At 43.9% G+C, this 22,740-nt stretch overlaps 7 protein-coding genes across 7 annotated transcripts; 1 reads left to right on the forward strand and 6 right to left on the reverse strand.

The window, feature by feature from the left end:
- Nucleotides 1-677: 677 nt before the first annotated feature.
- Nucleotides 678-1,962, reverse strand: LOC107276545 (E3 ubiquitin-protein ligase SINA-like 10). The gene is made up of 2 exons (XM_015766650.3): nt 1,615-1,962; nt 678-1,505 (listed from the first exon to the last, which is right to left on the reverse strand). Exons 1-2 carry the CDS (start codon nt 1,825-1,827, stop codon nt 810-812), a joined length of 909 nt encoding a protein of 302 aa, XP_015622136.1. The 5' UTR covers nt 1,828-1,962; the 3' UTR covers nt 678-809.
- Nucleotides 1,963-2,887: 925 nt separating this feature from the next.
- On the forward strand, nt 2,888-4,638 carry LOC107275768 (E3 ubiquitin-protein ligase SINA-like 11). Its single transcript, XM_015780775.2, has 2 exons — nt 2,888-3,398; nt 3,782-4,638. The coding sequence occupies exons 1-2, from the start codon at nt 2,922-2,924 to the stop codon at nt 4,463-4,465; spliced, it is 1,161 nt and encodes a 386-aa protein (XP_015636261.1). The 5' UTR covers nt 2,888-2,921; the 3' UTR covers nt 4,466-4,638.
- Nucleotides 4,639-5,297: 659 nt separating this feature from the next.
- On the reverse strand, nt 5,298-6,237 carry LOC4325998 (Bowman-Birk type bran trypsin inhibitor). Its single transcript, XM_015766651.3, has one exon. The coding sequence runs from the start codon at nt 6,131-6,133 to the stop codon at nt 5,552-5,554; it is 582 nt and encodes a 193-aa protein (XP_015622137.1). The 5' UTR covers nt 6,134-6,237; the 3' UTR covers nt 5,298-5,551.
- A 2,179-nt stretch (nt 6,238-8,416) lies between these two features.
- On the reverse strand, nt 8,417-9,342 carry LOC4325999 (Bowman-Birk type bran trypsin inhibitor). Its single transcript, XM_015766652.2, has one exon. The coding sequence runs from the start codon at nt 9,237-9,239 to the stop codon at nt 8,679-8,681; it is 561 nt and encodes a 186-aa protein (XP_015622138.1). The 5' UTR covers nt 9,240-9,342; the 3' UTR covers nt 8,417-8,678.
- A 2,331-nt stretch (nt 9,343-11,673) lies between these two features.
- On the reverse strand, nt 11,674-13,471 carry LOC4326000 (Bowman-Birk type bran trypsin inhibitor-like). The gene has a single exon (XM_015758023.3). The coding sequence runs from the start codon at nt 13,082-13,084 to the stop codon at nt 12,305-12,307; it is 780 nt and encodes a 259-aa protein (XP_015613509.1). The 5' UTR covers nt 13,085-13,471; the 3' UTR covers nt 11,674-12,304.
- Nucleotides 13,472-14,710: 1,239 nt separating this feature from the next.
- On the reverse strand, nt 14,711-15,847 carry LOC9268662 (Bowman-Birk type bran trypsin inhibitor). Its single transcript, NM_001404902.1, has one exon. The coding sequence runs from the start codon at nt 15,756-15,758 to the stop codon at nt 15,003-15,005; it is 756 nt and encodes a 251-aa protein (NP_001391831.1). The 5' UTR covers nt 15,759-15,847; the 3' UTR covers nt 14,711-15,002.
- Nucleotides 15,848-20,702: 4,855 nt separating this feature from the next.
- On the reverse strand, nt 20,703-21,827 carry LOC9271230 (Bowman-Birk type bran trypsin inhibitor-like). The gene has a single exon (NM_001405001.1). It carries the CDS (start codon nt 21,769-21,771, stop codon nt 21,007-21,009), a length of 765 nt encoding a protein of 254 aa, NP_001391930.1. The 5' UTR covers nt 21,772-21,827; the 3' UTR covers nt 20,703-21,006.
- Nucleotides 21,828-22,740: the final 913 nt, after the last annotated feature.

Consider the following 22,740-nt stretch of genomic DNA (forward strand, 5'->3'; position numbering starts at 1 on the left):
CCGCCCCTGGATACCATATTACCATAGCAATACACATGAGAACTACTTAGGCCGAGTTAGGCCGAGTTAGGCTGTGTTTAGTTGATGGTAATGTTTGGATTTTGGTTGAAATTGGAGATGATGTGATTGAAAAGTTGTGTGTATATGATAGGTTGATGTGATGGAAAAGGACTGAAGTTTGGATCTAAACACAGCCTTAGTTCCAAAATTTTACTTTAAGCTTCCAACTTTTCCATCACATCAAAACTTTCCCACACACACAAACTACCAACTTTTCCGTCACATTGTTCCAATTTCAACCAAACTTTCAATTTTAGCGTGAACTTAACACACCCTTAGTAATGGGCTAATATGATTCCATTTCAGAATAAGGACTTGACATGGGCTGTGTTCACCGTGGAGTCTAAACTCTAAAGTAGTCGTAGTGTTTGTCGGCTTCTATTTCGGTTTTCTGTCATGGCATGACGCGGTCAAATAGGATCTAGGCAATTTTTCGCGTTTTTTTCAGTTGTAACAAATAGCTGGGTACCAAAAGAAACGAGAAAAAGCTTCGCAACACCAAAACCTCTCTCTCTCTCTCTTTTTTGAGAACTACCAAAACCTATCTCGCTGCTCTGTTTCCTCTGTTCATCATTTCATAGTTCAGTTTCGTCAGTTCACTATAGCAGTCCGAAAAATCCAGAGAGTTCAGTTTTTTTTATCGATTGATCTTAGCCAATTACAACACATATAGTAGACCTGAAAGCTAACAACAAACACTGAGATCGATAGACTCAGGACTGGAGTGACCCAAAAGCAAGCAATCACTCTCAGAGGTGCACGGTGACAGAGATGGTGCCGGACGAGCCCCAGTAAGAATCGGGCACGAACAGGAACGCCTTCGCGTCGAACCCCTCCAGCCGGCGGACGCACGGGACGGTACCCGACATGGACAGACCGAGCTCGCCGGGGGCCCGCGACACGGCGCCAAGCTCAATCTTGTACAGCAGCTCGCAGTTGGGCAACGGGGGAGGAGGGCTGATGCAGACCAGCGACAGCGAGCGGCCCGACAGGACGTTGTCGCCGTTGAGCAGGAGGAAGACGCGGCTGCCGCCGCGGTGGAGGAGCACGTGGAACGGCTTGCTCTTGTGCAGCGTCACGGTGGTGCCGGTGCCCCGGAGACAGCCTGTGGCGACGACGGCGGCGTCCGTGGCGTGTTCGTCCTGGATGTGGCTGTACAGCAAGTGTCCCTGGTAGTTGCAGCCGTCGAACGGGCAGACACACGGGGCGTGTGGGCACGACGCCTCGTGATTCCGCCTCTCGGTGTAGGCGACGATCTCCGTGCAGCCGCTCGCCCTGATCAACCTCATGTAGGCGCTCGTGCTGAACCTGCAGGGAGCAGACATGGCCGCAAGCACCTTCTCCAGCGGCCTGCACCGGATGTTACCGATGGGCTCGATGCAGCACGGGCACATGGTGTTCATCTTGGCGTAGCAGGAGCCGCACGCAGCGTGGCCGTTCTTGCACTGCATGCACACCAACAAATTAAACAAATGTTGCTCAGGAATGTTCTAAATACGTGCAAGAATCTAAAACTAATTACTACTAGTACGGAGTACAAGATTAGTACAGTACCATGTAAACTCGATCTTCAAAAGGAACGAAGCAAATGGGACACTCCAGTGCGTCACGCTCGATGGAGTAGGTCAGCTTGGTCGTCTCATCTTTCCCGTCCTGCTGAGCCTTGTTCTCCGACCACCTCGTCCTCTTGGGCGTACCAGTATTATCCATCGTACCCTTCTTCTTCAAACGCATCATTGTTGCTAAGTGAGGGAACTGCATCTGCATATATATAATGCTGCGCAGAAGAAAAGCTTGAGCTTATTTGCTTCTCTGTAATAAGTTAAAATGGAACTCACCCAGTAGCTTGAGCCTTGAGGCACCGAAGATCTATTGTCTTACTAGATTAAATCGACCAAAGGGATCAATTGTGAACGGCGAGAGGGTTGAGCGCATAGGTGAGGCAGTCATCGGTAGCAAATCCATATTGGAAGAAATGGTCCTAATCAACTCCTCCCTCGGTCCTATAATATAAAGGATTTGGGTGGACGTGACACGTCGTATCTCATTGTACTATAATATGTCATATTCACCTAAAATCTCTTATATTATGGGATGGATGGAGTAATAGTCATGAGTACGGAGCGAGCAGTTTGGCCTGATAGTGTTGTTGGACTTGCCACAAAATGGGTTCTAGGGTCGTATCTTAAAACTAGAGTGGCAACTGTGATGGTTTATGCAAATTTTGCCATTAATCTACATTGTTTTAGGTACATCACGATCTAACAGGTTATACTTTAAGTTTTTTCTCCATAGGAGTGTCTAGAAAATTAGAAAAATACATGAAAAAAAAACTTATAACTAGTAAAAGTTACAAAATTACATGCAAAAAAAATTTCAAACTGAGATAGAAATAAAATAAAACCAAATAAAACAACACAATTGTAGTTAAAATAAACTAAAATTGCAATGTTGATCTTGCATCGCATGATGAATTGGCCGCACAGGTATATTTTTGCAAATATTCTTAAATATTAATCCCGGACAATCAGAAAAAAAGTATATTTGAAAATTTAATTCAATAAACAGAAAATATATAGTAAAGCTACAATTTTGGCAAGGTAAAGAAGAGTGAGGTTATTTAAGGTCTTATCAAATTATGGTGGAGTTTTAATAACAACACAATTTTCGAAAGTTCCCGTTTTTTCTTAAAACAAGATAAAATTTCTTAAATTAAAACAAACCTTCCGAAATACTCTTGGTGAAGTATTTGGCACAATCTCCTATCTCCAAGACTCCTTAACTCTTAAGCATGCAGCAGATCGTTATAAAATCTGTTTCATCGGCGAGATATTCGGGAGCAGAGGATTCTAGCGCCCAAGATGAGCAGCGGCCGCGTGGGCGACAGGATCGCCATCCCGGCGGCCGGCACGGCCCGGCGCCGGCGGCGAGACCCGACGACCGGGCCGGAATCGCCGGTCTACCTTGAGGGCAGCCGTTGGTCGCTGTCGCCGGCCTACCAACCGAGCCGCCGTCGTCGTCACGACGAGGAAGGGTACTCTCGCCGCCGCGGCCGCAGCCGGAGCAACAGCCCCCGCCGACGTCGTCGTCGTCGGCCAAGAAGCTGCCGGAGCCGCAGCCGCACACGCAGCTACGAGTGCGAGGACAGCCGGTGCTGCCACACGAGGCCGTCGCCGCGCTCCGACGACAGGGAAGACGACGACGACGAGCAGGATGGGTCGTGGTACCATCCCCCTGCGGATAACGAGTTCACCGTCCGCATCGACGGCATCGGCGCCGACGACGGCATCTTCCGGTGCGACGGATGCTTCGCCATGCTCTCCTCTCCCATCTACGAGGTAGTATAGATCAGTTCATGTTGCATCGATCGATTCGTTGCCGATGTTGACCGGACAAGGATTTTGACTTAAATAGTTATAGAAAAAATTCAAAATATTTAGTAACATCGATTGTGATAAGTATGTATATAAACATGCAGGACTAAATTTGATTTACAACTAGAGAAACAAAAATAATAAAATCAGACAATGAATAGAGATAAAATTTATTATTTTTGTTTCTCGATCAAATTTAGACTTACATGTTTATAGTGTCTTATATTATGATAGTCTATCTTATCAAATTTTATAAAATTTTTATATAATGGTTTAAATTACATGCATGCACTTAGGTGTAGAAAATACATTCTAGATGTTGACGTAATTGATTGGTTCATGTACAGTGTGCGAACGGGGATGTCATCTGCGAGAGATGCAGCTACGACGACGGCGGCGCCAGGGTGTGCAGGAAATGCGGGACGATGGAGCTCGCCCGCAGCCGCGCCATCGGCCACCTGCTCCGGTGCATCCGGTTCGCGTGCAAGAACCGCAGGTACGGGTGCCCGTCGTTCCTCCCGCGGCAGGACATGGACGAGCACGAGCTCTCGTGCGACCACGAGCCCTGCTTCTGCCCGATCCGCCGCTGCGGCTTCGCCGGCGCCGCCGACTCCCTGGCGCGCCACCTGACCGCGCGGCACGGCTGGGGCCGCCTCCGCGTCGCGTACGGGGAGGCGGCGGTGGTGCCCGTCCAGTCGCCGACCATCCTCCGCGCCGACGACGGGAGGATCTTCCACCTCAGCTGCACGCGGGAGCGCGGCGGCGGCGGCGGCACCGCCATGTCCATGGTGTGCATCCGCCCCGACCACGTCGCCGGCGCCGAGGAGGAGTTCACCTACGAGGTGAGGACGGCGTGCCAGCGGCTGCAGATGCAGGCGGCGGTGGAGGGCACGTCGCTCCGGTACGGGATGAAGGACGCGGTCCAGGCCAGGGTGACCGTGCCCGATGACATGCTGCTCCGGCAGGGCGACGCCGTCCAGGTGTTCGTCCGAAAGGCGACGTCCGCCGCCGGCGCCGCCAATAACAACTGAAATCTCTATCAATTACTAGCTTCTGTTGCATGTTTCTTTTACTCGATCAGATCAGTAGCATTTTCATGTGTTAGCGATGTGCGGTGCACACAAAATAGATATTGAAGCTCTATGTGGCGAGATATATTTTTAGACTATATTTGTTTAACACAGCTTCAGATCCTATACCCCAATTCCAACAAAAACCGGTCGAATTCCGTGAAATTTTAAAGTTTCGACGAGGCTTGAAAGTAGAAACCATCTAAGATTTCGATGGGTAAATCTAAGTTCAAATTTAAATTGATAAAAAAGGGAAAAAATCAAATAAAATCTTATAAATAGTATGATATTCATATAACCTATTAGGATATAAATTTATGAAAAAAAATTAATGTATTCCATGTATTTACTGAAATTGACAGTAGGAAAGAAAAGAATAACGAATGAAAAAAAAAGGAAAACACTTTCAATTTGCCTATTTTTCTAGTTAACGATTGAAATTTCGATGATTTCGCTCGGAATTTCGTCAAAATCGACCGGTTTTTGTGAGCTTATCGGTAAATTCAGAGAATTTGTATTCAAATTTTGGTTTTATGAAATTTGTTCAAAATCTACCTGCTTTCCACCGGATTTCACGAAACGCGTCATACCACCAGAGCCCGAAACGGAAGGCCATCTCAAAATCGTAAACCTGCTATCGTTGGGTTTGAACTTTGAAGATTGTATGCTAATTTATAGAATGGAAATAAAATAATTCATCGAAATATTATCAACATAATACCCAACTTTAAGAAAAATCTTAAATATGGAGCAGTGACCTGTGCAGCTGTGCCAAACGTAACTCTCTTTCATATGGGTAGATCTCATCTCTTATTTATCTTTTATTCATTTATTTATGCATCATCACAAAGACAAGATGCATGTTGGCATACCAACACAGAGACATGTTCAAGCTATGCATACATACCAACACGTATATGAACACAAAGAGACATGTTCAAGCTATGCATATACCAACACGTACATGAACACAGAGACATGTTCAAGCTAGCAGAGAATACGTACGATGAGCCTCTCTGCTTGTTATACAGAGAAGTAGTTCTCTTCTTAGTTGTGCATTTCAGGTGTGCACCTGGGGCCTGGGTCCCCGGTGAAGGAGTCACGGCAGACGAAGAGAGGGCGCCACGACCACGAGTCCACCATCTCGCACTGCCCGCACGCGGCGGCGCACGACTCCACCTCGTCGGAGCAGTGGCAGATGGGAGGGAGCGACTTGGTGCAGACGGCGATGTCGCAGCACGGGCCCCACGGCCACTCCGACGACGGCGCGCACGAGGTGCCCGGGTCGTCGCCCCAGAAGACGTCGTCGCAGATGAGCGGCCGGCCGGGGAACGGCCGCCCCGGCGGATCCCGGCACGCCTCGCACTGGCGGAAGCACTGCCCGGGCTCCAGCTCGTCGTCGCACTGCCAGAACGGCGGGTTGATCCTCTCCGGCAGCCTCACGATGTTGTCGCAGCACTTCCACGGCCTCGTCCTCCTTCGCGCCGCCACTGCTCCGTCGATCGGGAGGCGTATGGTGTTGGTGGTGGTGGTCGTGGTGTCGTCCGCTGTGCTGCCGTGGGCGGCGGCGAGGCCGGCGAGGAAGAAGAACAGGATGGAAGTAGCAGCCATGGTGCGCTTCATCTTCATGGACGTCTTGCTTGCTTTGAGATGAACTGTGTTGCAGCTGTGGTGTGTTATTTATCGGGACACTGAGACCAATAGCAGAGCTGAACCGTGGATAGATAAGAACACATGACCGCCTTCCGTTGCCACACACACGCATATATCGTACCCCTCAATTTCAAAATGTTTGACACCGTTGACATTTTAGCACATGTTTAACCGTTCGTCTTATTCAATTTTTTTTGTGAAATATGTAAAACTATATGTGTATATGAAAATATATTTAACAATGAATCAAATGATATGAAAAGAATAAATAATTAATTAAATTTTTTAAATAAGACGAATGGTCAAACACGTACTTAAAAAGTCAACGGTGTCAAACATTTTGAACAGAGGGAGTAGTTTTTTTTAAAAGGCAGATCGATATGATATTTATTACTCTATGATAGATGTTTGAATTTGATCTATACATTTTTTTAAAAAAAAAATATGACTCTCATACTGTGCACTGTTCACCGTCATATTTTCTCTGTTTTTTAGTTGAAGATAGAGACACGATACATGTTTTTCATGCAACCGTTCCTTTCCATTTGGACCACGTGATCATTAACGTACTCCACTTAAATTCAGATAGTGATAATAATATAACACATCCAAGGGAATCCGCGAATGAATGTGAGATTTCTTAACATCTACCTCAGGTAATATATGAGGTCATTTTTTTAGTACTCTAAAAACTATTTTTTAAAAAAATACTATATTAAAATTTCTTCTAAAGGATAGTAAGATTTCTTCAATTTGTGTTACACATGTGTTGGCATGGACCCGTAATAATGGCAATAATAATTGGACAAAAGAATAGATTAATTGAAACATTAAATTTGAATTTAAACTAAACTAATGGCTTTTATCCAATACTTAGGTATCAGCAGATATAAGGTATATCAGGCGATACCTCATGGGTATTATCATATCCGAACGGTGTATTAGCCGATACTTACCAGATATCATGTGATACATCAGAGATATCATCCCGTCTGAACAAGATATCGTTACGTAGCATTTCCCTATATTTATAGAGCAAGTAACAGAGTTCAATTGTGGATACAGATAACGGCGCAGTCCTTAGCCACACGATTTAGGATTTATTGTTCAATGCCAGTACCAAAGTGATATAAAGTTAAAAGGCAGAGTTTTTGTATTTTTGCTCATTTGGTTTTACACGTGTAGAAGACAGAGAGACATCTATGCATGCATTCCATATATATATACAATATGAACATGGGCGTCCTCCACTTAAATTCAGTGAGTTATATAATACGTTGCAAAATTAATCTTAACATCTTTTTCATGGGATTTGTTAGATTTCAAGCGTATGAGAATTTGTATTTTTTTAGTCACCTCAAAATTAAACATTTATAGTTATGTCTAAAATTACACTACTATGTAATGTGCAATTTTAGTTTATTTTGTTATTGTATGGTTTCATTATTTTACTATTTCAGTTTGAATACTTGTATATGTAATTTTTTTTAAAAAATATCAATTTTATCATAACCTTTTGTGTCGTAATTCAAGAAGGGCTTTGTTCAAATAGGAAGTGATGAAGGGAGTGATAGCCACCAGATTTTCATTTAAGAGATAAGAAAACAATTCATTTTTTTAAAAAAAGAATTAATCGCCTAAAATCTAGACATGTATTCGTAGTTTGGTACACCCTTACGTATCGTAAAATTTCTGCAATTTATAGTGCACATGTATTTGGACGAAAACGGCATGTAATGAAGGCTATGATTATTTGAAAAAAGAGTAAATTTCATAAAACTGCAACTTTAGTAATAAAATTATCAGTTTGCTGCAACATTAGTGAGATGTTTCAGTTTGCTGCAACATTAGCGAGATGTTTCAGTTTCCTGCAATAATAACGTGGAAAATTATCACAAAACTGCAACTTTTAGCATATAACGTAAAAGTTACAGTTTTGTGATAATTTTCCACGCTATTGTTGCAGCAAACTGAAACATGTAGCTAATGTTGTAGTAAACCAATAGTTTTATCACTAAAGTTGCACTTTTCTGAAATTTACTCTTGAAAAAAATTATTTCGAATGTTAAATTAGAATATAAACAATTTTGGATGGTTTGTTCATGCGTTGGAGGCAGATGGTGAAGACTGAAGACCTTCAACCGGCTGCCTGAAATTAATAGGAAAATATATGAGATCTACTCAAATGTGTAATCACGAGCGTCGATATTCAAACTAGCTATTTGCTATAATTATAATACCCCTCCCTGTGGATATCGATAGACGAATAGATCTCTCATTCGTCTTTTATTTATCATGATAACTTCGTAACACATGACATAACACGCATACCAACATCAAACCACACGATAGACACAACACACAGACAAATTGTACACACGTACGTATGTACGAATACGAACAAGCTAGAACACACGCAGACTGATCGTTCGATCGATCGCGAACGACGCGAACATATATTTATTGGTGAAAGGATCAATATAATCAGCTAGCTTGATATAGCTAGCTATAGTTAATCAGTTCATGCGCACATGGGCCCGGGCTCGCCGGTGAAGTGGTCGCGGCAGATATAGCGAGGCGGCTCCGACGACGAATTCACCATGTCGCACTCCTTGCAGGCGGCGGCGCACGACGCCACCTCGTCGGCGCAGTGGCAGATCGGTGGGAGAGACCTGGTGCAGAAGGCCTTGTCGCAGCAATCGCCCCACGGCCGCGGCGTGCAGACGGGGCCAGGGTTGGTGGTCGGGTACCAGTCGTCGCAGACGAAGACGACATCTTCGCCGCCGGCCCCGGGCACCAGCTGCAGGCAGTTCTCGCAGGCGGCGGCGCACTGCTTCACCTCGTCGTTGCAACGCCACCGCGGCGGGTAGATCTTGAGCACGGACATCTCGATGTTGTCGCAGCACTCCCACGGTCTGGATTTCGCCTGTTTGTTTCCATCGGTTTCGCCGGCGGCGCCGTTGCTGGGGAGGCGAATGTTGCTGTCGGTGGTGGTGGTGGTGGCGGTGACGATGCCGGCGAGGACGAGGAGGAAGAGCAGCATGGAAGCAGCCATCATGGTGCTCTTCACTTTCATGGTCATCTTAATTACTTTGCTTGGAGCCTTGGAGCTTATTAGCTAGCTAGGTTTAGGCGTGGTTTGGTCATGGTGAAATGCATGCATGGGGTGTTATTTATCGAGCAACTAAACTGAGAGCTAGCTATAAGAGCAAGTTTAATAGTATAGTCAACTATTAGCTCCAATTTATCTATAGCCAATCTGATAGCTCATTTATACAATAGTTACATACTACACTATCAATAACTAGTCCCACCTGTCATATATACACCGCGTCTTGGAGTCCGTACTATAGCTGGCTACAAATCTGTAGCCCGCTGCTCTTCTCTCTTCTCATTAATCTCCTTAAAATATGTTTGCAGCTGACTTATAGTCTGCTATTGTACCTGCTCTAAACTGTGGATAAGAACACATGGCGACCAGATTCCATTGTTGCTAGTTACTACACACGTTTTGAGGTAAACGGGGAAAATATATTTGCCTCGATCGATGCGTTTGTAACTTTGTACACATATGCAAATAGCATTTGTTGTCTAGCATAAACTGAGATATCACGAGGATATATGCGTGCATATATTTTGGTATATCCGAGAGGATTGAATATCAGGTGAAAACAGATAAATAAGTAAAAATTCATTAAAATCGGACTTTTTCTTTTTGAAAAATAAAGTATAAACGTATATGCTCATAACATGCGTGCACACTCATGCTATGAACTCATTAAAAAATATAGAGACAGTATAGTCATGAAAAAAATAGGTAGATGGTAACTGTTACTACTATTATTTTTAACTGGATTTTATTTCTTTTATTCCTATCGAATGATGAAGTTGAGTTTTAACGTAATATTTGATGATAATAGTATTCATGCATATATACATAGCTATTTCTAGTATTTTTATCCTAGAAAAGTTTGAAGTCCCATTTTCAAATGGTCCCATTTATTTATTTTATGGTTTTCATCGGATATTTTCGTTATACGAAAATTAAGATGGAGCTAAATGGTTCAACGTCGGGACCAAAGCTAGCTAGCTAGGGAGTAGGGATATAAATGTGGAAGGCAGAGTTTTTGTATGTTTGCTCGATCGTTTGTTTGTTGCATCGGAGAAAGAGACGTGATTTCCATTTCGACCACGTTGATTATCACTTCAGATAGCGACCACGAATGAATGGGTGCGTGCGTGATCCACGAATCACTCGAGGACCATGAACTGGGCCCACTCACCTTGTCTCGGCCCATCCAGAGACCTACGCATGTGCCAAGAACAGTGCCACCGCCCATTGCAATTAGCACCGAAGGCCAGTTATCATGAACCAGCCATATCTCAATCCCATAAAAAATTAGCAGGATTCAGGTGGTGTTTATATCTAGGGATTAAACTTTTAATCCATGTCACATCGGATGTTTGGGCACTAATTTAGAGTATTAAACATAGACTACTTATAAAACTAATTGCATAAAAGAGAGCTAATTCACGTGACAAATTTTTTAAGCCTAATCAATCTATAATTAGCACATGTTTACTGTAGCATCACGTAGGCTAATTATGGATTAATTATGCTCAATAGATTCGTCTTGCGAATTAGTCTAGGGTTATGGAATGGATTTTCTCAATAGTCTACGTTTTAATACTTCTGATTAGTGTCCCAACATCTGATGTGACAGGGACTAAAATTTAGTCCTGATCCAAACAAGGCCTCAGAACAGAATTTGCTCAAAAAACACAAACAATCACTTGAGGGGGTGTTTGGGAGAGATGGGCTAAACTTTAGCCTCTCTCTCAAAGCTACTTTAGCCCCTCTCTCAAAACCATAAGTCTCTCGGTTTTGAGAGAGGGGCCACCCCCTGAAGCATGCATCAGTAACCGAAACACAAGAGAATATTACAGCAGACTAGGTAGCTTATCAGTCCAGTCACCGTAGGACGGACGGCGACAAGAGTGGGTCTCCCTCCCGTCGTCACCTTACCTTTTCATCCAGCAGGCCCATGAATCAGTCCACTCACCTTTGCCTCGGCCCATCCATACGTACGCATTTGCGGCCCATCTCATATTGGGCCGCTAGCGATGGCATCGGTCCGTATCTCCTTGATCGGTTATCCGCGGGTAGCCCAAACACAGGATCAAGTTTCTGATTTTATATATTGACTCTTACGAGGACTCCCTCCGGTTCTATAATAATTGACACTTTGAACAAGATTGAGATCAATCTTTTATAACTTTAACTATTAATAACTTTAAAAATATTTGGTTTAAAGAAATAAGAACAACATATATATAGATTTATCTTTCAAAGTACTATAATAAAAATAAACATGCATTTATTTATTATATATATTATAATAGAAAAATAAGGTTAAAGATATATTTTGTAGACCATGTTATTGTCCAAAACGTCAATTAAAATGAAATAGGAGAGAGTAGTATTTATGAATTATGAGGACAACTCAACATGCATATAGATCACACGAGCGAATAAACACAGATATATAAATACACACACGGATCAAACGAGCAAGCAAATCAAGATTCACAAACAGATAATCATGTCTCGACTGCATGAGCTCTGAATGGAGCTACTTAGCTACTCCCTCCGGTTCCATATTAATTGACGTTTTAGACAAGGTTAAGGTCAAACTCTTATAACTTTGACCATCAATAACTTTAAAAATATTTAGTTTAAAGAAACTAGAACAACATATATAGATTTATCGCTTAAAGCACTATAATAAAAGTAAGGGGCATTTATAAATTTGCCACCGGTTTTTTCAATATTGCAAGGATGCCACTCGAATAATAGTTCTAATGGTATTTTTGCAATTTTCTAGTGACATTTTTGCAATAACGATTCAAAGTAGTGGTAAATTTGCAATTGCCCCTAAAAGTAAACATACATTTATTTATTATATATATTATATTAGAAAAATAAGGTTAAAGATATATCTTGTAGACCGTATCATTGTTCAAAACGTCAATTAAAATGAAACCAGAGAGAATATAGACTATAGCAACTCTGGATGATCGAACGAACGATCAAGTACTTCTGCTTGGTCTGGAGTTATTGACGGACATCGATCATATCTGCAAGGATCAGTTCTGAGTGCATGGTGTGCACTTGGGCCCTGGCTGTCCGGTGAACTGATCCTTGCAGACGAAGCGAGGCGGCTCCGACGACGACGCCACCGGCTGGCAATCCTTGCACGCGCCGTCGCATGCCGCCACCTTGTCGCCGCAGCTGCAGATTGGAGGGATCGACTTGGTGCAGGTGGTGTTGTCGCAGCAATCCCCCCACGGCCGCGGCGTGCAGAAGGGACCCGGGTCGGCGCCCCAGTAGACGTCGTCGCAGATGAGCGGCCCCGGGAATGGCCCCGGCGCCTCCCGGCAAGCCTTGCACGCGGCGAAGCACTGGCCGGGCTTGAGCTCGTCGTCGCAGCGCCAGAACGGCGGGTGGATCCTCGGCGGCAGCCGCCGGATGTTGTCGCAGCACTTCCACGGCCTCTTCTTCGTCGTCCGCTCCGGCCATTCCCGCTCCGGCGTGCACGGCTTGCCGGGGTCCTCCGTCGAGTACCAGTCGCGGCAGACGAGGGCGGCGCCGCCGCCGCAGGGGGAGTCTCCGGCCGCCGGCGCCGCCACGCACTCCTTGCAGGCGGCCGAGCACTGCTTGACCTCGTCGTTGCAGCGGTAAAGCGGCGGGAAGATCTTTAGCGGGGACATCTCGATATCGTCGCAGCAGTCCCAGGGTTTGGCGGGCTGCGGTGGTGCGTCGCCTTCGCTGGGGAGACGGATGGTGTCGCCGTGGGCGGCGGCGAGGCCGCCGACGGCGAGGAGGAAGAGCAGGATGGTGGAAGTAGCCATGCTGTTGTTACTCATCTTGGTTTGTGGTGTTGTGCTAGTGATGAGTCGAGTAGTTTAGTTATTATAGATAGATAGACCAAGGAAAAATATTCTAAACTCCATAGCGATGTCCAGTTGTTTGTATGTAACTTAGGTGATCATAATTTTTTTTTAAAAAAATTAACAAGATAAATTAATATGTGATATATCACTTCACAAATATACAAAACCAAATCTAATTTTTATATGTTAAAAAATAAATTTAACTATTAATATATGTTAACTATAAGTGTTTTTAACTTATAATATATATTTTTTAATTTTTTATAACTATTTAAATAGCACGCAAGCCACGAACGAACTTCTACTCTAAATCATAAAATCAACTAACCATAAAGCTGACTTGCATTGCATGAGGATAAGAGGAGCACGTGGAGGTTTCCATTCCACGAATATATGCATGCACAGAGGAATCAATTAATTAAGGAACATGTGCAAGAGGATGCATGTAGACAGGATCACAGGAATACAGGATAAAGTTTTTCTTCTTTTTTTTTTGAGAACTACAGGATAGAGTTTGGCGTGCATTTTGTTGGGTAGCTGATAGCTCCATCGTTTTGGAGTACATGACAGAGACATGCATGCATGGGTTGACCGGTTGACCCATGCATGTGCATGTGATGCCATGCAGCCATTTAATATCCACCACGTGGCCGGCGATCGAGACCGTACGTACATACATACGCTTACCTGAGATTGCGATGACACGTAGTAGTACGGCCGTGGGAATTGATTAATGGGGCAGATACGAGAGTGTCCTGTGTAAACGCACGCATCGCATGTGTGCGCGCTTGGATTATTGTCGCGGGTACATGACACAAGCAGCAGTCTGCGACACGCTGTTCTCTCTCTCTCTCTCTCTCTCTCTCTCTCTCTCTCTCTCTCTCTCTCGCATGAAATTTGACAAATTAACACTTCTAAAATCTAATTTGAAGAATGAACTTTGTAAGAAAAAACATCTATAACTCGATACCATAGAGATTGCCGTAACAGCTCGGTGCCGTCTTCTTTTGGCACCAAGAAAATTGCCGAGGTGACAAAATTAAGTTCAAATTCAGCAAGGATTCAGTACCAATATCGTTGATGTTGACCCCATATATTATACAAGTGGCATGTAATATTCGTACTACTCCCTTCGCCAAAAAAAGAATCTTAAATGTATATGTAATTAATATCGAATCTTAAATGTTTTGGTCTCTACATCATTTATCTATATTTAGTAATTAATATCCATATGAATTCGGAGACATATATGAAGCAATATATATGAATCTATGTATACATGTATTGAAAACCCACAACGTCTTAAAATGTAAATAAGACGAAGTAGTATAATATCAATATATGCGGCCCATGCTCAATGAGATATTGTGTTTTATTATTATTATTATTATTATTATTATTATTATTATTATTATTATTATTATTATTATTATTATTATTATTATTATTATTATTATTCAGCATGTTTCTTAATTTTCAATATAATTGTCCTCTCAGTTTACTAGACTGGTGCCCATGTGATGTGACAGGATCACGTTTCTGATCATTTTATATGTCGAGTAGATATATCGCTCGCTCATATCTCTTATTTATGATATTGAGACAACTCAACATGGGTGCATGCTTGCGTTGCATATATATTTTATTTTCCCTCTTGGTCCACACAAGCGAACAGGGACAAATTAAACACACCCACACACATGGAGCACACAAACTAACAAAGCATGCAAGATGCACAAAAGCTGCAGAGCACTGAAAAATCTGGATGGAGCTAAGCTCTAGCCTCTAGCTATACCAACTCTGAATGATCGAACGAACGATCAGCTAGCTGCAAGCTAGGGCGAGTTTTATTGATGGACACACAGATCGATCATCGATCATCTGTAGCTAGCTAGTTCTCCGCTCGGGGTTTGCACATGGGCCCGGGCTGGCCGGTGAAGCGGTCCTTGCAGACGTAGCGAGGCGGCTCTGACGACTCCACACGCTGGCAATCCTTGCACGCGGCGGCGCACTTGTTCACCTCGTCCATGCAGCGGCAGGTCGGCGGGTTCATCTTGTTGCAGAAGGCCTTGTCGCAGCATTTCCCCCATGGCCGCGGCGTGCACAAGGGGCCCGGGTCGGCGCCCCAGTAGACGTCCTCGCAGATGAGCGGCCCCGGGAACGGCCCCGGCGCCTCCCTGCACGACTTGCACGCGGCGGTGCACTTGCCGGGCTCCAGCTCGTCGTCGCAGCGCCAGAACGGCGGGAAGATCCTCTGCGGCAGCTGCACGATGCTGTCACAGCACTTCCACGGCCTCTTCGTCGTCGGCTGATCCGGCGCCGTGCACATGTGGCCCGGGTCCACCGTCGAGTACCAGTCGCGGCACACGAAGGCGCCGCGGGGGAAGTCGCCGGGCGCCTCCACGCACTCCTTGCAGGCGGCGGAGCACTGCTTCACCTCGTCGTTGCAGCGGTACAGCGGCGGGAAGATCTCGAGCGGGGACATCTCGATGTTGTCGCAGCAGTCCCAGGGTTTGGGCGGGCGTGGTGGTGCTTCGGCGCCGTCGCTTGGGAGACGGATCATGGTGTCGCCGTCGCCGTGGGCGGCGACGAGGCCGGCGAGGAGGAAGAGAAGGATGGTGGAAATAGCCATGGTGGTGTTGCTCATCTTTGGTTGGTGTGGGTGCTTGTGATGGGTGAGTACTGAGTAGCGTTATTATTTATAGAAAGATCGAGCAACCCATACTACCCAATCACAAATGCTGACTTGCATGAGGATAAGAGCACGTGGAGGCCCCATTTGCCACGCATCTGTCTACTCTGATTCCCTTCTTCCTGGCTTTGCCACTACTATATCAGTGCTGATTAATTAATTTGACGCTTTCTTCCATATGCATACTCACAGTGGAATTTAATTGACACAAATGTGACTATGCACAAATTACAAGGTGGTTTAAAACTAGGTGCGCTCGAATATTTACACATACACAAGTACTCGAGTATGTTTTCAATAATACTCGAGTAGTTTGATTTTAGTGACATTAAAGATTTGTTGTTGGTTTTGTTTTTTTTTAACATGTTTTTGGTGGTCGGATTCTTACCTTACCTATGAGGGTGGTGTTGCATGTATTTATATGTGTGCGCACACGGAAACTGTTTTAAATACTCGGGTGAACGTCCACATGTTTCTTACATGTTATCTAAATAATTATAAAAATTTTTCAAAAAAATTGGCATGATAGGTTAATATGTAATACTCCCTCCATCCACAAAAGTTACACCAATTTCACATTTGAGTTTTTCCAAATAACCTGTTCCTATTTGTAATCTTTATGTATTTAAGACTTAAATGAAGAGACAAACTAAATGTTTTATTAGAACTCAAGGAGTCATCTAGATACTCATTAGTTGCATGCTTGCATTCATTCTTTGATTTTGTAACATCCAAGGTGATTTAATTTCTCATTGGTCTTGATGTAAAAAGTAATATGTGTAACTTTTGTAGATGGAGGGAGTATATCACTTCACAAACATGCAAGTTCAAATTCGACTTCTACTAGTTGTAACAAAAATAACAAATTTGACTCTGAATATATGTATATACTAGTTAGACTTTAATTTGTTATTTTTGTTAAAACTTGTAGAAGTCGAATTTGAACTTGCATGTTTGTTAAGTGATATATTACATATTAATCTATGTTGTAAAGTTTTTTTGAAATTTTTCAATAATTATTTAGTTAACATGCAAAAAACTGGTAGACGTCTACCCGAGATATTAGAATCCATCTTCGCGCGCGTTACGTATAAATCTTTCATGTAATGGAAGGAGAGAGAAAAAAAAGAAAGTACGTATCCCTTTCACATACTGTGCAAGCATATGTTCATACCTGTGCAAGCATATGTGTTCCGGTACGTGAGACATGAGAGGAGGATGGTTCAACGTACGTTAGAAGTAAGAGGATATGCTGATATATATGCATGGATGTATGCAGGAATAGGGGTGGGCGTTCGTGTCAGGGTTACGGGTCAGGCATACCCTCTACCCTTCGATATACGTTACATATCGATATGGCATACCCACGCGCACGCGGATGTTTTCTACATATCCTAAGGAAACCTTTCACGAAATCTACAGATGGGAAGAGTCCTTCTCGGATAGAACTGGATCGTCGACGTATCGTATTGGGTCTGATATCTCCGAGTCCTACTTGGAGACCTCCAGATCTGTGATATAACAGGGACCCCCCGGGGAGGGCATAGATCATCGAATCTTAGAACCAACACAACCCACACAGCCTACAAAGCTGAGGTCTGCGAGGAGCCAAGTCATCGAGAGCTAGTCGAATCCACTCGACTACGATCTCGCCGGATCCGACAAGTTCCATCGTTCCCTTTGTAACCTGTGTTTTCCACCATATAATCCCATATCAACTGGATTAGGGCTATTACCTACCAAGGGGCCTGAACCAGTATAATTATTGTCTTTTGATTGTTCGATGTTGTACTACGTAGATCCTTGTACCAACGTACCCCAATACCCTCTATATCCGGCCTACGGGTATCACCCGTCGACAGTTCGGTCCGACCGAAAAATTCGATCTCGTTCTTCGATTTTTCGGTCAGTTCGGTCTTTACAAACTCAGGACCGAATTTTATCCAAAAAAAACTCAGGACCGGCAAATTCGGTCTCGGTCTCGGTTTGACCGAAATTTTTGTGGAGAAAATTTGGAACGAAAAATTTTGACAGAGGCATCGCCGGCGCGGTGGAGGGCGGAGGCGTCGGCTGCGGCATGGTGGAGGACGGCGTTGTCGGCCACGGCGCGGTGGAGGACGGCGGCGTCGAACGCGGCGCGGTGGAGGATAGCGGCGGCCGCCACGCGGTGGAGGCGGAGGCGGCGGCCGCGGCTCGGTGGAGGGCGGAGGCGGCGGCCGCGGCGCGGTGGAGGGCGGAGGCAGGCCACGGCGCGATGGAGGGCGGAGGCGGCTGCAGCGACGCGGTGCAGGCTGGAGGAGGAGGCGGCGCTGTGCGGCAGTGGTGGTAGGGTTTGTTTTAGTGGGTTTATTGGGCTTCCTAGGCCTATTGGGCCAAAATTCGGTCATTTTGGTTAATTCGGTTAACTGATCCCAATAACCGAAATGACCGAAATAAATTCGGTCTTTTGAGGGCTGAGACCGAACAGATAACCGAATTTTTCAGTCTCGGTCTCGGTCTTTTCGGTTCGATTTTTCGGTTCGGTCTAAATATGCTCACCCCTATGCAGGAATAATACAGGATAGAGTTTAATTAGAGTATATTTTGTTGGGTTGTTGGATCATTGTTCATTCATTCATTTGTAGTACCATTATCATTTTGGGTACTGTCATATCGCCATATTCACTAGTAAAACAAAACGACTGTTAAAAATAAAAATTAATTTATAAATAAAATTTTACTCCATCCGTCCTAAAAGAAGACAAAACCTGGGTTTTCGTGTCCAACGTTTGACTATCTGTCTTATATGAAATTTTTTATAATTAGTATTTTCATTGTTGTTAGATGATAAAATATGATTAATACTTTATACGTGACTTGTCTTTTAATTTTTTTTTCATAATTTTTTTAAATAAGACAGACGGTCAAACATTAAACACAAAAACCATGGTTTGTTTATTTTTATGGAGGGAGTACATATACTTTTAACGACTTTATGTTAAAAAAAACTACATCAAAACTAATTTTAAAATTTAATAATTTATTTTTAGCTAAGGCTATTATAATGATAACCGATTGATGGGACTATCCATTTAGCTCGGTTTGCTCGATCGTTCTGGAGTGACATGCATGCATGGGTTGCCATGCTAATCATGGAGCAATTTCTAATTTCCACCACGTGATCGGTGATGGTGACCGTCGCATTAATTTAGATGTACGTCGTCCACATTATTGTAACTATAGTACTAATTAACTGAGACTGCGGTGACACGTAGTGCGTCGGAATCTGATCTCTGTACCAACTCTTCTCTCCGCATCGCATCGCGTCTGCACATGCGCACGTGGTGCATGTATGGTCTGGTCGACGAGCACAAGCACGTGCTACACGCATGCTCAGCGGCCCAGCGAGTTGAGAGAGGCCTGGTTGCTGGTTTCCTTTCCTGGACCAGTAGCTGAATCAAGCTTGGAAGCCTGGACCAGTAAAATGGGACACTAGCAGCTGTCTGCGACACACGCTGCTCTCTCTCTCTCTCTCTCTCTCTCTCTCTCTCTCTCTCTCTCTCTCTCTCTCTCATGAAATTTTGACAAATTAATCCTTCTAAAATCTAATTTCAAGAATGAACTTTGTAAAAAAAAAACATCTTTACCTCGATACCATAGAGATTGGCATAACACCTCGGCGCCGTCTTCTTTTGGCACCAAGAAAATTACCGAGGTGATAAAATTAAATTCAAACTCAGCAAGGGATCAATACCAATATCGTTGATGTTGACCCCATATCCGCCTGCTAATGGACTGAGATCCACACCAAAACCGCCCCCAAACCACTTGTCTCTACACAGTACACTTCTAAACCAATCCATTCTAATTCATAGCTTGCAGAAAACAAACCAATCCAATCCACTCACAGAGCACCCAAACCAATCCAAACCAAGTGTAGAAAAATGGATTCAACCCATTCCCAACCCAAAGGAAATCCACAATACTCGTCCTTCCTCCTTCACTAGTTCAGAGATAAGCAACTTAGTCAGACATACCCTGAACAACAAGCTTAAAAGATTCGTTTCGCAATTTACACGTAATTTGTGTAATTAGTTTTTATTCGTATATTTAATATTTTATGTATGTGTCCAAACATTTGATGTGACATGGTGAAAAAATTTGCCAGGGGATCTAAACTAGGCCTTATTTATGATATTGGGACAACTCAACATGGGTTCATATGCATGCTTGCATAGTATACATATTTTATTTTTTTCTCTTGGTCCACACAAGCGAACAGAGACAAATACACCAGCCACTGCACAAACACATGGACCAAACAACTAGAAATTTCGGTCATTCCAGACGCCACCCTCCCCCCCCACCCATATTATTTCAGCCGAAATTTTTACTTTAAAATAAATTTTGTAATGTTTGGTAATATTTTTTTTCAAATTTGATAAACATTTGTTCATAATTTTGGACTGAAATTTCGGTATATCGGTAACCTCCGATAGAATCGGCCAAACCGAAAAATTAAACCCTAGTGCTAAATGTTTCTCATGCGATGGAGTTCGAACTGAATAGCTTGCTATGTACTACTTTCACTTCACATTATAAGATATTTGATCTCTCTATCGTTCATTTATATTCACTAACATCCATATGAATTCTGAGACATATATATGAATCCATACATAAATGTATTGAAAACCCACAACATCTTCTAACGTGAAACAGAGGAATTAGTAATCATTCAATCAACATATGAGGCCCGTGCTAAATGAGATATCGTTTTTATTATTATTAATTTTTAACCTGTTTCTTAATTTTCAGTATATAACTTATCTTTCAATTTATTAGACTGGTACCCATGTGACAGGATCACGTTTCTGATCATTTTATATGTCGAGTAGGTAAATATCGCTCGTTCATCTCTTATTTATGATGAGACAACTCAACATGGGTACATATCCACGCTTGCATTGCATATTTATTTTATTTTTCCTCATGGTCCACACAAGCGAACAGAGACAAACACACCCACACACATGGAGCACACAAACTAACAAAGCATGCAAGATGCACAAAAGCTGCAGAGCACTGAAAAATCTGGATGGAGCTAAGCTCTAGCCTCTAGCTATACCAACTCTGAATGATCGAACGAACGATCAGCTAGCTGCAAGCTAGGGCGAGTTTTATTGATGGACACACAGATCGATCATCGATCATCTGTAGCTAGCTAGTTCTCCGCTCGGGGTTTGCACACGGGGCCGGGATGGCCGGTGAAGCGGTCCTTGCAGACGTAGCGAGGCGGCTCCGACGACTCCACGCGCTGGCAATCCTTGCACGCGTCGGCGCACTCCTTCACCTCGTCCATGCAGCGGCAGGTCGGCGGGTTCATCTTGTTGCAGAAGGCCTTGTCGCAGCAATCTCCCCATGGCCGCGGCGTGCAGAAGGGGCCCGGGTCGGCGCCCCAGTAGATGTCCTCGCAGATGAGCTTCCCCGGGAATGGCCCCGGCGCCTCCCGGCACGACTTGCACGCGGCGGTGCACTGGCTGGGCTCCAGCTCGTCGTTGCAGCGCCACTGCGGCGGGTCGGGCTTCGTCGGCAGCCGCTTGATGTTGTCGCAGCACTTCCACGGCCTCTCCATCGACAGCCCATCCAGCGCCGCCGTGCACTTGGGGCCGGGGTCCACCGTCGAGAACCAGTCACTGCAGACGAAGGCGCCGCCGTTGAAGTCGCCGCCGGGCGCCTCCACGCACTCCTTGCAGGCGGCGGCGCACTGCTTCACCTCGTCGTTGCAGCGGTACAGTGGCGGGTAGATCATTAGCCGGGAGATCTCGATGTTGTCGCAGCAGTCCCATGGTTTGGCGGCGCGTGGTCGTGATGCTTTGGCGCCGTCGCTGGGGAGACGGATGGTGGTGTCGCCGTCGCCGTGGGCGGCGGCGAGGCCGGCGAGGAGGAAGAGCAGGATGGTGGAAGTAGCCATGGTAGTGTTGCTCATCTTGGTTGTACTGGGGGGTGTGGGTGTTAGTGATGGGTCGAGTGGTTAATATTTATAGATAGAGATCGACCGACTAATATGTATAGCGCGCCCTTACCCAATCACAAATGCTGACTTGCATGAGGATAAGAGCACGTGGAGGCCTCCGATCCATTGCCACGCGTATATATGCATGCACACATATAGGACGAATTAATTAATCAACAAGCAACGCAGCTAATACGGTACTACTAGTATAACGTACTCCCTCCGATTCATCGATTAATCTTATAAGACGACTTTAAATTTAACTAATTTTATAAAAGTAATAGTAATACTTTGAACCTAATACAAATATATTATGAAAAATTATTCAATTATAGATTTAATAAAACTATACTGGTGTTGTAAATATTATTATTTTTTCTATAATGTTAGTCTAATCTAGAGTAGTTTGACTTTGATCAAAGTCAAAACGTCATATAACCAGTTGAAATGGAGGGAGTAACATATACTGTGTGCTACTCCATTCCACCAAAATACAGGTGATCGATCATATGTTTGTCCTAAGTCTAACTGCTATAAGTTTAAAAAATAATATTTATGATATTAAATGAGTGTCATTAGATAGATCCATTATATAATAGTAGTATATTTTAACAATTTACTCCTTAATATGGTTAGATGTTAATAATTTTCTCTATAAATCTTGGTTAAACTTAGGATAACTTATTATCTCGAAAGCATAGGATAATTTAACTTAAAAGATAAACACAAAACGGCTTATTAAAAACAAAATTTAATTTATAAATAAAAACTTTTAACGACTAACATTAAAACTAATTTTAAAATTTCATAATTTATTTTTAGCTAAGGCTATTATAATGATAACCGATCGGTGGGACTATCCATTTAGCTGGGTTTGCTCGATCGTTCTGGAGTGACATGCATGCATGGGTTGCCATGCATGCAAAGCATGGAGCAATTTCT

The sequence above is a fragment of the Oryza sativa genome, chromosome 1, assembly GCF_034140825.1.
Source record: "Oryza sativa Japonica Group chromosome 1, ASM3414082v1".
In the NCBI taxonomy this organism is placed as follows: domain Eukaryota; kingdom Viridiplantae; phylum Streptophyta; class Magnoliopsida; order Poales; family Poaceae; genus Oryza; species Oryza sativa.

Excerpts from the sequence above, each read along its gene's own strand:
- LOC4325999 (XM_015766652.2), bottom strand. The coding sequence starts at position 9,239 with ATGACCATGAAAGTGAAGAGCACCATGATGGCTGCTTCCATGCTGCTC.
- LOC107275768 (XM_015780775.2), top strand. The coding sequence starts at position 2,922 with ATGAGCAGCGGCCGCGTGGGCGACAGGATCGCCATCCCGGCGGCCGGC. Across the intron at positions 3,399-3,781 it reads TCTCCTCTCCCATCTACGAG|TGTGCGAACGGGGATGTCAT; the intron begins GTAGTATAGATC and ends GTTCATGTACAG.
- LOC4325998 (XM_015766651.3), bottom strand. The coding sequence starts at position 6,133 with ATGAAGATGAAGCGCACCATGGCTGCTACTTCCATCCTGTTCTTCTTC.
- LOC9268662 (NM_001404902.1), bottom strand. The coding sequence starts at position 15,758 with ATGAGCAACACCACCATGGCTATTTCCACCATCCTTCTCTTCCTCCTC.
- LOC9271230 (NM_001405001.1), bottom strand. The coding sequence starts at position 21,771 with ATGAGCAACACTACCATGGCTACTTCCACCATCCTGCTCTTCCTCCTC.
- LOC107276545 (XM_015766650.3), bottom strand. The coding sequence starts at position 1,827 with ATGCAGATGCAGTTCCCTCACTTAGCAACAATGATGCGTTTGAAGAAG. Across the intron at positions 1,506-1,614 it reads TTGAAGATCGAGTTTACATG|TGCAAGAACGGCCACGCTGC; the intron begins GTACTGTACTAA and ends GTGTGCATGCAG.
- LOC4326000 (XM_015758023.3), bottom strand. The coding sequence starts at position 13,084 with ATGAGTAACAACAGCATGGCTACTTCCACCATCCTGCTCTTCCTCCTC.